This window comes from Wyeomyia smithii, chromosome 2 (assembly GCF_029784165.1).
Source record: "Wyeomyia smithii strain HCP4-BCI-WySm-NY-G18 chromosome 2, ASM2978416v1, whole genome shotgun sequence".
Taxonomy (NCBI): Eukaryota; Metazoa; Arthropoda; class Insecta; order Diptera; family Culicidae; genus Wyeomyia; species Wyeomyia smithii.
In genome coordinates this window covers 83584413-83597086 of record NC_073695.1, presented here as the reverse complement: position 1 = coordinate 83597086, position 12674 = coordinate 83584413, and the positions used below count along the sequence as shown (strand labels likewise).

General features: G+C 42.9%; 1 protein-coding gene across 7 annotated transcripts in view; it reads left to right on the top strand.

Moving 5' to 3' along the window:
* The window catches only part of LOC129720753 (G-protein coupled receptor dmsr-1), a 263787-nt gene extending 251422 nt beyond the window's left edge, over nucleotides 1-12365 (top strand). For all 7 annotated transcript variants that reach the window (XM_055672446.1, XM_055672443.1, XM_055672445.1 and 4 more), the window contains 3 exons: nucleotides 9513-9707; nucleotides 9893-10141; nucleotides 10523-12365. In XM_055672446.1, coding sequence (XP_055528421.1) covers nucleotides 9513-9707; nucleotides 9893-10141; nucleotides 10523-10844 — 766 coding nt within the window. In that variant the 3' untranslated portion in view covers nucleotides 10845-12365. The remainder of the gene's footprint in view (nucleotides 1-9512; nucleotides 9708-9892; nucleotides 10142-10522) is intronic.
* Nucleotides 12366-12674: the final 309 nt, after the last annotated feature.

Sequence of the window (12674 nt, the reverse complement as noted above, 5' to 3'; positions counted from 1 at the left end):
AGAATTCCCCATAGCTCTTCACGATTAATCGTATCATGAGCGGCTTTGAAGTCGATGAAGAGATGATGCGTAGGGACTCTGTATTCGCGGCATTTTTGGAGGATCTGCCGCAGAGTAAAGATCTGGTCCGTTGTGAACCGGCCCTCCGTCCAGCCGGCCTGGTAACTTCCCGCGAATTTGTTGGTTAGTGGTGACAGCCGCTGGAAAATTATTTAGGATATCACTTTCAGGATAGTGATATGACCCCATCCTTCCACTCCTCCGGTAGGCATTCCGTTTCCCAAATCTTAGCAATCAGTCGATGCAGACAACTGGCCCACTTGTTCGGGCCCATCTTGAGAAACTCCGCTCCGATACCATCCTTTCCAGCTGCCTTGTTGTTCTTAAACCGTTGGATAGTATCATTAACTTCGCTTATCGATGGGGGTGGCACATCTCCGTTGCTTGCTGCACCGACAGAGTCTCCTGTGTCACTGTTCTGGTCTCCTGCCTGTACGCCATTCAGATGTTCATTGAAATGCTGTCTCCACCCTTCGATTACTTCGCGATCATCCGTCAAGTTATTTCCCTCCTTATCCCTGCACATTTCAGCTTGCGGAGCAAAGCCTTTGCGGGATGCGTTGAATCTCTGATAGAACTTTCGTATTTCATGAAAGCGGTACAGCTTTTGTAGTTCTTCGCACTCCTCCTCCTCCTCCTCCTGGCGGTACTTTTTTCCTGGAAGAGTTGGGTTTGCTGTCTCCGTTTCTGTTTGTACCGCTCCACATTCTAACGGGTGGCTCTCCGCAGCATTACTGCCCGCGCTGCGTTCTTTTCATTCAATATCTGCCGACATTTCTCGTCAAACCATTCGTTACGTCGACTCGGTACTTCGCGACCTAGGATATTCTCCGCTACACTGCTGATGGCTGACTTGACGGTGTTCCAGCAGGCCTATAGAGGGGCTTCTTCCAGCTCGTCCTCTTCTGGCAGTACAGCATCGAAAGAAAGCGCGTAGTTTTCGGCGACTTCGGATTGCTTCAGCCGCGCGAGATTATACCTTGGCGGGCAATGGTACCGTATGTTGTTCACAACGGATAGTTTTTGGTGTATCTTTACCATCACTAGGTAGTGGTCCGAGTCGATGTTGGCGCCCCGATCTGTTTTGACGTCGATAATGTCTGAAAAGTGCCGACCATCTATCAAAACGTGGTCGATTTGAGTTTCTGTTTGGTTAGGTGATCTCCAGGTGTATCGATGTTGGAGGCTATGCTGGAAAATGGTGCTACGTATGAAGTCAATTAGTCTCAGGTCATTTTCATTTGTCAGCCGGTGTGCGCTGAATCGTCCAATTACCGGTCTAAATTCCTTTTCCTGCCTGACCTGAGCGTTGTTATCCCCGATGACAATCTTAACATCATGTTTTGGGCAGCGATCGTATTCACGTTCCAACTGCGCGTAGAATTCGTCTTTGTCGTCATCAGTACTTCCGAGGTGAGGGCTGTGCACGTTTATAATGCTAATGTTAAAGAATCGGCCCTAGATTCTTAACCTGAACATTGTGAGGGTAACCGGCCACCACCCAATTACCCGCTTCTGCATCTCACCCATCACTATGAAAGCTGTGCCCAGCTCATGTGTGTCATCACAACTCTGGTAGATGGTGTGTCCATCCCTATACGTACGCACCGTCGTCCCTTTGCAGCATACCTCCTGCAGCGCTACGATGTTGAACTTGCGTTTTGTCAATTCTTCGGTAAGTATACGGGTACTTCCTAGGAAATTGAGAGAACGGCAGTTCCATGTTCCGAGTATCCCATCGTTAGTCCGTTTCCGTCGCCTGGGTCTTTGCCGATATAACATGGCTCATTTGAGATTACTTTTCCATCTTCAACGTACAACAATTCCGTTTCCACTTTTTATAGATCAATAAAGGCGACGGCTACGTCCTTACGGTCGATTAGGGAAGAGAAGAAGGGAGTCAATCGTTGTTGCCAGAGATTGAGTTTATCTCTGCACTGTGTCACCGTGATAAGTGACGGATATTTATACTTCCATCATTCCCTCTATTACATCCGTATAAACTCTCCACTGCTCTACTTCACCGAGCCTCGTTATAAAATCTACCAAGTATCGGAAATCATAACGAGGAAAGGGTAGGGGGATGGAAGGTAGCCTGAGAATAAACCCATGCGTAAAAGTCGTTCTGACACCGAACGGTCCGATTAAGATTCGAACTCATGACCAATTGTTTGTCAAAGCGGACCTTGTAACCTTGAGGCTACAAGCTCCTCTGGAAAAGACGGTTCAACTTGGCATTGGAGAAAATCAATTTCGGCGTTAATTATGCATTCTTTATTTATTATTTTTACTAATTATTTTTCACTGAAATGGAATTTGACTAGTCTTAAATGTTTCCTAAAACACCATTTCAATTGCATGCATATTTTCTATCGAATTCATTGGTGTCATTTTGAATAACCTTTTTCGGGAAAGCAAACGTGATTTTGTATGATTAGATTAATATCACATAATAACATTACTAGAGACAGTGGTAATTCGCGGCAAAAAAGCTGAAAATTCGCGGGTTGCAAAAGTGAAAGTATTCAAATTTCGCGGCAATTTCGCGGTAACCTTCATCTTCAGAAAATATGAAACTAAGTGTTTTTACTTGGTAAAATAAAAAAAAACACGCTGTGTTCTGTTACTACCTAGTTTTCGGCAATCGATAAATATTTAATAGCCAACCGGAAAAGTTCAGGAAAACGCCCGCGTTCCAAATATCCACCAAAGTTTCAATACCAATCTCACTGTCGAGAACTTTTACAGCTTGCATTTTATGGCTGTTCACTCAGGAATTCTATCTTGCAGGGCACCAATCGCCAAAACTTTGCTCGAAGAAGATCTAGCAACAGAACCGTCCGAAGACGATTCAACTCAGATTGCCGAAATCGCGTTGTATAAGAGCGGTTGTCGTACTGTTTCGTTTTATCTCCAGCGTTTGAATCTTCAGCTTTGTCCGTGTTGCTGATTTTCGTGAATTTCGTAGGTTACAAATCAAAATGTTTCATGACTGACATGGAATGCTATTGTTTTCCATTACTTTCGCGACATTTCGCGGATTTTTGGGAATTTCGCGCTGGATTTCGCGGGATTCGCGGCTTCCGCGAAATTGCGATTTACCACTGTCCCTAAACATTACTATCAAAGTAAAACAACTGTGAAAACCCCCTCACATGTTCCTATCTCACACCTCCACGAGTCATATGATTACACTAGACTGCCAGTTGAAACATGGACACAACTGATTGCTATTGCCTGAGCAATAGTGTCATCCGACAATAGCTAAGTGAGAAGGTGCGACGCGATCATTGGCGCGTAAACCATACTTTGGCGGTAGAGGAAAGGCTTCACCAACTTGAGCGTCTATTCACCAAAATGGTGCGGCTCAAAACAGCGTCTGATCTCCATGTTAAAAGCGGCTGATCAACGTCCTCGTGTCAGTGTGGAACTCCAAACAGGACTGACACGATGGTCCCCCAGCGAGACAGGGGGTTGGAGAAGGCCCAACGAGCCGCCCGGAAAACATGTTACAAACAACGTGAGAGGTAATGGAACAATCGGCGTGGAGCTAGGCAACGAAATAAGGACCACGATTGGAAACTTAGGACATGAAACTGCAAATCGCTCTGTTATGATAACAGTGTTATCCCAGATGCGACAGGATAATCTACGATGATCTACATCCACGCAACTTCGAAGTCGTAGCGCTGCAGGAACTTTGTTGGACAGGGCAGAAGGTTTGATTAAGCGGACAGCGGGTGGCTACTTTGTACCAGAGTTGTGGCACCACCAGCGAGCTGGGAACAGGCTTCATAGCACTGGGCAAGATTCGGCAACGCGTGATGGGGGGGGGGAGGGGGGCTGCCGATCAACACAAGGATGTGAAAATTGAGGACAAAGGCCGGTTCTTCAACTACAGCATCATCAACGTACACTGCCCACATGATGGAAGACCCGACAACGAGAAGGAAGCGTTCTACGCACAGCTGGAGCAGATCTTCGATAGCTGCCCGCGATGGAACGTGAGAGTCGTCATTGGGGACATGAAAGCTAAGGTAGGACGGGAGACAATGTACCTCCTTTTTCCGCCCAAATATTCACAAAGCCACCTGGAAATCACCCGACCAACAGACAGAGAATCAAATCGACTACGTTCTAATCAACGGCAGGTTCTTCTTCGACATCATCAACGTTCGCACCTACCGCAGTGCGAATATAGATTCGAATTACTAGTACCTGTGTGTATGTACTCAAAACTCTCGACGGTGTATAACGCCTGCCGAAGTCGAACACCGCGACTAAATATCAAGCAACTGCGGGACGCCGAGATTTCACAGGAATACGCGCAGTAGCTGAAGGCAGCTTGGCGCAGCTACTCTTGAAGATGGCAGGAGAAGCATCTGATCCACCATAGGTAGCACTGCTGTAGGGCTACTAGGTACAATGGCTCCGAACCATAAAAATGACTGGTTTGACGGCGAATGCAAACAGTTAGTCATGGAGAAGAGCTCAGTGCGGGCGAGAATTCTGCAACACCGTACGAGAGCGAACGTGAACGATGCCGACAGGCACGGAACAGACAAAACTCAGTCCTACGAAAGAAGAAGCACCAGCAAGTGGACCGAGATCGCGTAGCGATGAAAGAGCTGTACCAAGTTAACTATACTCGGAAGTTCTGCGAGAAGCTGAACAGCTCCCGTAAAGGCTACGTGCTGCAAACCGATATGTGTAGGAGCTTGGACAGCATCCTCCTCACAGATGAGTGTGAGGTGATCGAAAGGTGGAAGCAGCACTTCGATAAGCATCTAAACGGCGGTGCAGTAGAGCTTGAGGACGGTATGGCAACTGATCTTGGTGCACGACTAGAAGATAACAAGATACCAGCTCTCGGTCTCCTAGAGGTGGAGGAAGAGATTGACCGGCTGAAAAACGAGAAAGCTGCCGGAGTAGACCAACATCCCAGCGGGCTGTTGAAATATAGTGGAGAAACACTGGTTAGATCCGTGCACTAGGTCATTGTCAAGATTTGGGAGGAGTGGATGGAAGGTATTGTCTGTCCCATCTATAAAAAGGGCAACTAGCTGGAGTGCTGCAATTACCGAGCAATCACTCTGCTGAACCCAGCCTACAAGGTACTCTACCAAATACTCTGCTGTTGATTATCATCATTTGCGTTCGTGGGGCACTATCAGGCGAAATTCATGGGTTCCCGGGCCACCACGGATCATATATTGGCGATTCGGCAGGTTATACAGAAATGCCGCGAATACAACGTGCCCACACACTACATCGATCGATTCATCGATTTAAAATCGGCACACGACATAATCGATCGAGATTAGCTATAGAAAATTAGGCACGGCTACGGATTTCGGGACAAACAAACGCGGTTTGTCAAAGCGACGATGGGTCGAGTGATGTTTGTAGTTACAGTATCGGAGGCACTCTCGAACCCTTTCGAAATTCGTGATGGTTTCGTGTCTACTGTTTGATATTGCCCTGGAAGCTGCCATTAGAAGAGCGGGGATTAACACGAGTGGCACGATATTTCAAAAGTCGGTTCAACTTTTTGGCTTCGTCGACAATACCGACATTGTGGCTTGAACCCCTGTGAACATGGCGAATACGTATATCCTTAAGGTCAAAGCCAAACGGATAGGACAGATCATCAATGCATCGAAGACAAAGTAATGAAGAAGAGGTTCGGGAGAAGACAGCGCTGACCTCCTCGAGTTCTAGTTGGTGGTGATGAAATCGAGGTAGTCAACAAGTTCGTGTATCTAGGCTCATTGGTAACTGCCGACAACGGTACCAGCAGAGAAATATATCGGCGCATTATGGCAGGAAATCGTACTTACTTTGGTCTCCGGAGGATGCTCCGATCGAGTAGAATTCACCGCCGCACCAAGTTAACCATCTACATGACGTTGATCAGACCGATAATGCTCTACGGCCATGAGATATGAACTATGCCAACGAGCCCTTGCGGTTTTCGGAACGTGGAGAAGGCGAATGAACCACGAACTGCAGGAGCTGCTTGGGGAGCCATCTATCGTCCACTCCGCCAAGATTTGCAGGTTGTGATGGGCTGGCCATGTCGTAAGAATGTTGGACGACAGCCTGGTAAAAATGGTTCTTGAAACCAATTCGTGAGAGACGAGACGGAGAAGTGCATAGTAGGCAAGGTGGATCCTACGCATCTGCACATCTGCACAAAAATTTCGGCAGTAAGTTCACGGTAAACCATTTGGCTATCAATCAAGACGTGCACCAGAACGAGTGCTTGATGAAAATTTTGATTCCATTTTTTCACAAACACCATGCCGATGAAAGATATGTGTATTAGCCAAAGAAGCATCATCAATTTTTTTTGAATGGCTGAAGAGCATTGGGTAAAAGTGCCATTGTTTATCTTTTGTGGCTGGCCTTGATTGCTATAGACAGATCACAAGATGCTCGGACTCATTGATGAAGTTGAGTTGGTTGGTAAAAAGCCTGTGTCTAAATTCGGAACTACATAGTTGATGAAACCAGTGACCGTTTTGGGATTGGTACTCTATACTTGGTATGGAGTTGATGAAGTAAGAGCCCCGCAAGAGCAAAGCAAATGAGATGCTATTTCTAGTTTTCTCCATGTACTTAGTTCGCCCTTACTGACAGATGTAGAGGTATCCAGAAACGGTTCAGGTTCAATGAACTGCTGAGCAAATTCTTGCCTTGCTAGGTTGTTCATTTCCTTCGATTCCGCAGAATGTACCTAAAGTAGGTACCAGAATGTACCTAAAGTAGGTACCAGAATGTACCTAAAGTAGGGTACCTAAAGAAGGCCTGCATCCCTTAAGGACAGGGTTGATATTTGTTGACACTCTTGAGTGAAAGTGAAAAAAAGCATCCATAAACGTTATTTTTTTACAATCCTTTCAGAGTTCTCCCTTCTCGCTTTTTGCATGGAAGTGAACTGTCAAAACACCTCATTATATTTCATGCGATGAGAGCAAGACAACAAAATCAGTTTATCAGTTAACGAAGATTGTCAAGGCATCGGTCAGTGCCAGTGAAAAAATGTTTCGGTGAGGTTCATTTTGGTTGAGTGGTCTGTTTGTTTTTCTTTTTCGCTTTGAAGTGAAGATCATTTGGTTGGATTTGTCGTCAAATTTTATTCCGTAACCGTAAACGATGCGCGCGATCTATTTCATCTGAGTATAACAGCACGTTACTAGGACGAAAATCTAGTGTATCTGAAAGAGAGCTGCGATCATTGGAAGTGAAAATTAAAAATGATTGGCTCGGAGAATTTTGCTGGGGAAAATGACCTTTATCAGCACTGCTTAAGGATGCTTAGGTGTAATCAGGCTTCTGAAAATGACTGTCTTTCCGTGACAGCAAATGTTAAACTAATTCGACTATCATTGTATTGCACAGCTCTTCCTACGTATGGCGGTTCGGTACACAGCCCGACTGCCATTGACGACAGCACACACATGCAATGCCAAAGGGCTGTTATTTTTCATCTCCTTTATATGTTGGTTCTTCCAAGCTGTCGCTTGGGCCCTGACATTCGTCGGCACGAATCTTAGTGCGATGTCAGGTGATTATGATTCACGTAAGTAAGGATCGCCCGCTATGATGAAAGTGAGACGGTGCGAAACACATTTTTTCTCACGTGGGGAATAATATCAACAATGGAAACACATATGGAACGGTTTGCTTCATATTCATTCAGACATCGGCCTAAGAAAAAGGAGAAACGAAGGAGCGCGAATATCTTCGTTGACAGCCGTAGTCGACCAGCAGGTTGTCAACAGCGCAAGCCAAACCAGCAGGACATCCTCAAAAAGAACAAACCAGGCTGTCATGTCCGAACGAACAAAATAGATCTGCAAGAATTAGCTGTCGTGTGCAACATAGGACAGCTTCATTGCCTGTATGTGAGCTTTCACGAATAGCTTATTCATGAGGCTATTAGAGTAAAAGAAAGAGAACAGTCGTCAGTATAGTGTCGCACTCCAGTCATTTTCCGAAGCTTGGACCTGTTAGGTCACCTTCGACAATACGGCAATAAACACAAATGATTTGTACCAAATATACTCAACCCAACGAGCCTGCCCACAGCGTAGTCCAATCGAAGAATTCTTTGGGATTTTGAGTTCCTTAGTGTACACAAATGAAGAGCAATGAACTGCTAACACTCGATTGGTAGAATCTACAGAAGCATTCGACAAATCGATGTGAAAGCTGTACACCGCCCTAGTTCTGGCATCATGGAAAAGCTTTGTCGAAAAGCCGTATACTGACCATTTTCAATTGTTCATCATTTTTTCTTCGTTCCTAATGAATGTATCTTCTTGATAAATAAAGTTTTTCTTTAAGTAAATCCGGGTACTTTCTTTCGACAGCAGTAAAAAAAAATCTCCAAAATTTTGTGTTGTCACCCGTTACATATTTCTGTATCATTCATATTATAACAGTGTTATGGGCCGTTATACTTTACTCCATTTTAGTTTAGAACACAAGAAATATATTAGGCTCCGCATAGAATTCTAAATAATATAAAAAAAAACAAGGACCTGAATCTGGATTCTGGAATAAATGGCTTGGCTGTTACCAGTTGCACTGACTGATCTGGCACTAATATCCGTCAGCGATGTTGGGAATACGTAAAAAATGGAAAAACATCTCAAAGAGTTCGAAATTTGTATGCCGTGTTTTGATAAATATTTTTCCTCATCCTATGTTCGTTTTGGTAGCCAACCAATTTGTAGCAGTCGGGCAGGAGCGAAGAACGCATTTACAGTTGTTTGTTTTTAAAACAACACTTAGGTATTTTTTCGCCTCGAATTTCTGTTATTATTCCACGAGAATTTCTTGCACGACCGGTACTAAAAATCGAAAACAATCGTACGTCTTGATTTTCTTTGGAATGGATGGGGGCGCCGAGTCTTTCACAGTTCCATCACTGCCGTTGTTCACGCCCTACTTTGAACGAGACAACTGCGTAACGGGTAGCCTTGTACCTTTGAGCAATTAGTAAATGAGTTATGCTTTTTTAGAAGTCCTTCCCTTCGATATTCCGATAGTGATTTGCAGACGCTGCCGACAGTAGATAAACAAGAATTGAAAAATGTTAAGAAAACATAAACAAAATTACCTTCCGGGCAAACGCCGTGCCAGCTGCTGCGTAAAGTGACAAAGTAAACAAATCGGACCAATAAGAAAATAAATCTTGAATATGGCTGGAGGTTTACTTTAAGACACCGTGGGTCGTTGTGTTTATTTCCCATCACATCATTCAAAATTATAATAGCTTATTATCCACGAATAATCATAAAAGCTGTTGAAAATCGTTTTCATAATACAATAATTAAGATTTAAAGACAGCTACGTAATGTTCATAGTAGCGCCTAGCGTGAGCTTCCAGTTAATTGTCGCTCGTCGTTCTAATTAATTGTTACTATCTTTTTTCTTTGCAGACGTCCGCACAGTTCCTTAGCGTTGTACGCTCAGACCAATTATAGCTATGCAATTCTGTTATGCTATCTCTTAGCGCCAATCCTGTGCATGCCCACGTATTTTGTTTTCACAATACGACAGACGAGTGTGTTCGAGCATGACACCCACATGACGTTGTATCACCTGGGTGCCGATGAAAATACCTCTCTCTACCGGTAAGCAGCTTCCCTCGTTTTAGTTGGTCTAATTTAGTTTCGCATCGGATGCATCCGTGTTTCGAGGGGTGAAATGTTTTAATTGGACTGTTTTTGTGAAAAAAATTGCCTGTTACACACCAGTTAACTCCAGTTAAGGCAACGCCATGCCAAATGTTCTAATTAGTCTTTTTTTTACTTCATAGGTACAACTTCTGGATCCACTCGGTCATCATAAAGCTGCTACCATGCATGATTCTGACCGTAATCAGCTGTATCCTGATTCACGTGCTCTGGAAGGCGAGCAAGCGGAGGCTGAGGCTCAAGCAAGGAGTGAACTATAATTGTGAAAATGGCACAATTACAGCGGCTTCCGAGCCGAGTCATGCCACGAGTAACAATAATCCTGTGACATACTCCGGTAGTAACGCAACAACCACCAGCAACGGAAGCAGGTGAGAAAGATTTTTCCAGAGTTTTTTTTCATCATTTAACTTTCATTAGGGGCCATCCACACACCAAGTGGACAGCTTTAGGGTGAGAGAAGTATGTGTAATGTCCACGGTCCATACAAAATTTCCAGAATTTATATGAGCGGTTGTCCACGGCGAGGTTGAAACTGTTTAAAATCTGTCCACGTGGTATGTGGATGGCCCCTGACACAATCATTTGCACCATCAGCGCGCTCATGGATTACGAAAATAAGTGGAGGAATTAAACGTTTCTCGTTCGAGCATTTGCTGTATCTATTCTAGAAAATTCTAGATATTAGTTGATTTTTTGACGTAGGACCACGTCTTTGTTTACTATACTGGGATGTTTCTTTTTATTTCCAGACATCCAAAAGCCGACCGCCGTGCAGACAGAACCACTACTCTGCTGGTGGCCGTGCTGTTGCTCTTCCTGTTTACCGAGTTTCCCCAGGGCATCCTGGGTCTGCTGAGTGGCATACTGGAGAAATGCTTCTTCAGGCGATGCTACGATTTGTTCGGTGAGGTGATGGATCTACTCGCCTTGATCAATGCGGCCATCGGTTTCGTGCTGTACGGACTTATGTCCAAACAGTTTCGCACTAGTTTTAAGTCGGTTTTTTGCAATGCTCCAACCCATAGAGTTGAGATTACGAGAATGACAGGAATAACCACCACGTGTGTATGATAGTAGGCGATGGAAGATAGATTGTCGGTAGAAATGTCAGAACCGAGAGTTTCTAGCGTAAATTTGTACACTCACTCATTCAATCTCAATTAAACACAGCACAACGCATTTTGAAGTTCGCTAACGCCTACGTTCATCGTATTTTGCGGCTTTTCTAAGCGATAAAATAACGGAGAATAAGCACTGAAGTCCCAAGATTTTTCTTGGGTTGGAGTTATGGCAAATGGGCATTTACTGTGTGAAGAAAGTATCGAATAAGATGAAATATAAGTTAAAAAAAGTTTTTAAACGGTGATAAATAGTTCTACTTTCTAGGACCAAATTTTGTATGAGTCAATCGCAGTATGGTTCCGATGGAGATAGTTATTCTATACGTTTCTGGGACACAAGTACGTAAGGCATAACAAACGTTAAGCATAATAAATGATCGAGCACGAAACGACAATATTAGATTATTTAATGAGACGTTTCAAAATAGCTGAACGATTATTTTATGAACGGATAATAAATATTTAATCGTTTCCAACCAAATGACCAGAATATGCGCAAAATTTGATTCGATTTGTTGATTTTAATAAATACTTTATTTATTACTTTATTTAAAGCATCGGAACCTTCGGTAGTATAGGAATACTTGCTAAAAATGAGTTGTAATAATTTGAAATGACCATTACAATTATTTGAATAATTTCCATTTAAATTGAAGTTTGAATTTGGGTGTATTTTAAATTGTAGAATTTTTCTCAGCGTACATGTTTCACAAATTTTACAAAGTCTCACAACCCACTTCAGGTAGTTTATCTATACAACTAAAGGTTTCTATGCTGAAATGTATACACTCTTATGGAAATTCACTCTTAAGTCTAAAAAAATTCTCAACCTGTGGCAAATACTCAGTTTGCTAAGCCAGCTACGGGAGTAAGATGTCATCCAAATCAGGAGCCCCTTAAAATTTGACGATAGGTTATTTGGCATGGGAACGATCAATTTCATCCGTTATGCCTAACGTTTTTAGGTCGCCACTGATATTAAGAAATGTTTAGCAAGCAATGAAAAATTTCTTTGATTGCTTATTTTTCTTGAGTTTATTGTAAATATAGTACCTAATTAAAATTAAATGACCGGAGGCCGCTTTAAAGCATCGAGTTTCGTAAGAGCAAATAATAAACTAGGGTGTTTATTTTACTGGTCTCTCTAGACCAGTATCGAAATTAAACTGTATTTTAAAGAATGTTTTTCTATGATGATCTATTTATACTCATCAAACGGTTCGCGAAATCAAAACACCTGCTAAAAATGAGATTCAAAACAAACTGTGTACCCGGTATTGTTCTTTAAATGTGTAAGTGATACGAATGCCACATCTGCCATATATTCAGGTTTCCTATTAATGTACTGGAAGTAGCTAAAGAGTTGCGTTTTTAACAAAAAATCTTAGATTTTTTCTTTAGTTGATACTTAACCAAATTTCCTATAGTGTTTCTGGTAGAAAACTCGTTTATTGACATACGTGTTGAAACCTAGGAATTCTCCATTGTGTGTAGGGAATGGTGTAACGAGATGTTAAAAAGCAAGCACAAGATGAAAAGCTATTTTTACGTTATATTTTTTTAATCATAGTTATTCCAATTTTAATGTAAGTATTTTCAGTCGTGGATTTTCGACTTTCCGTTCAATGTTCTATTCGTTGCTAACACGTCGATTTTTGTTGTCGAAATCATTAGTCACATTCGTGAGAATTCATACACTATTTTCGTTCTAAAAACACTTGTGTGAAAAATTCAGTTAGTTTTACTCGCAGAAAACCAATGGAAACCCTAAATAGAAAGT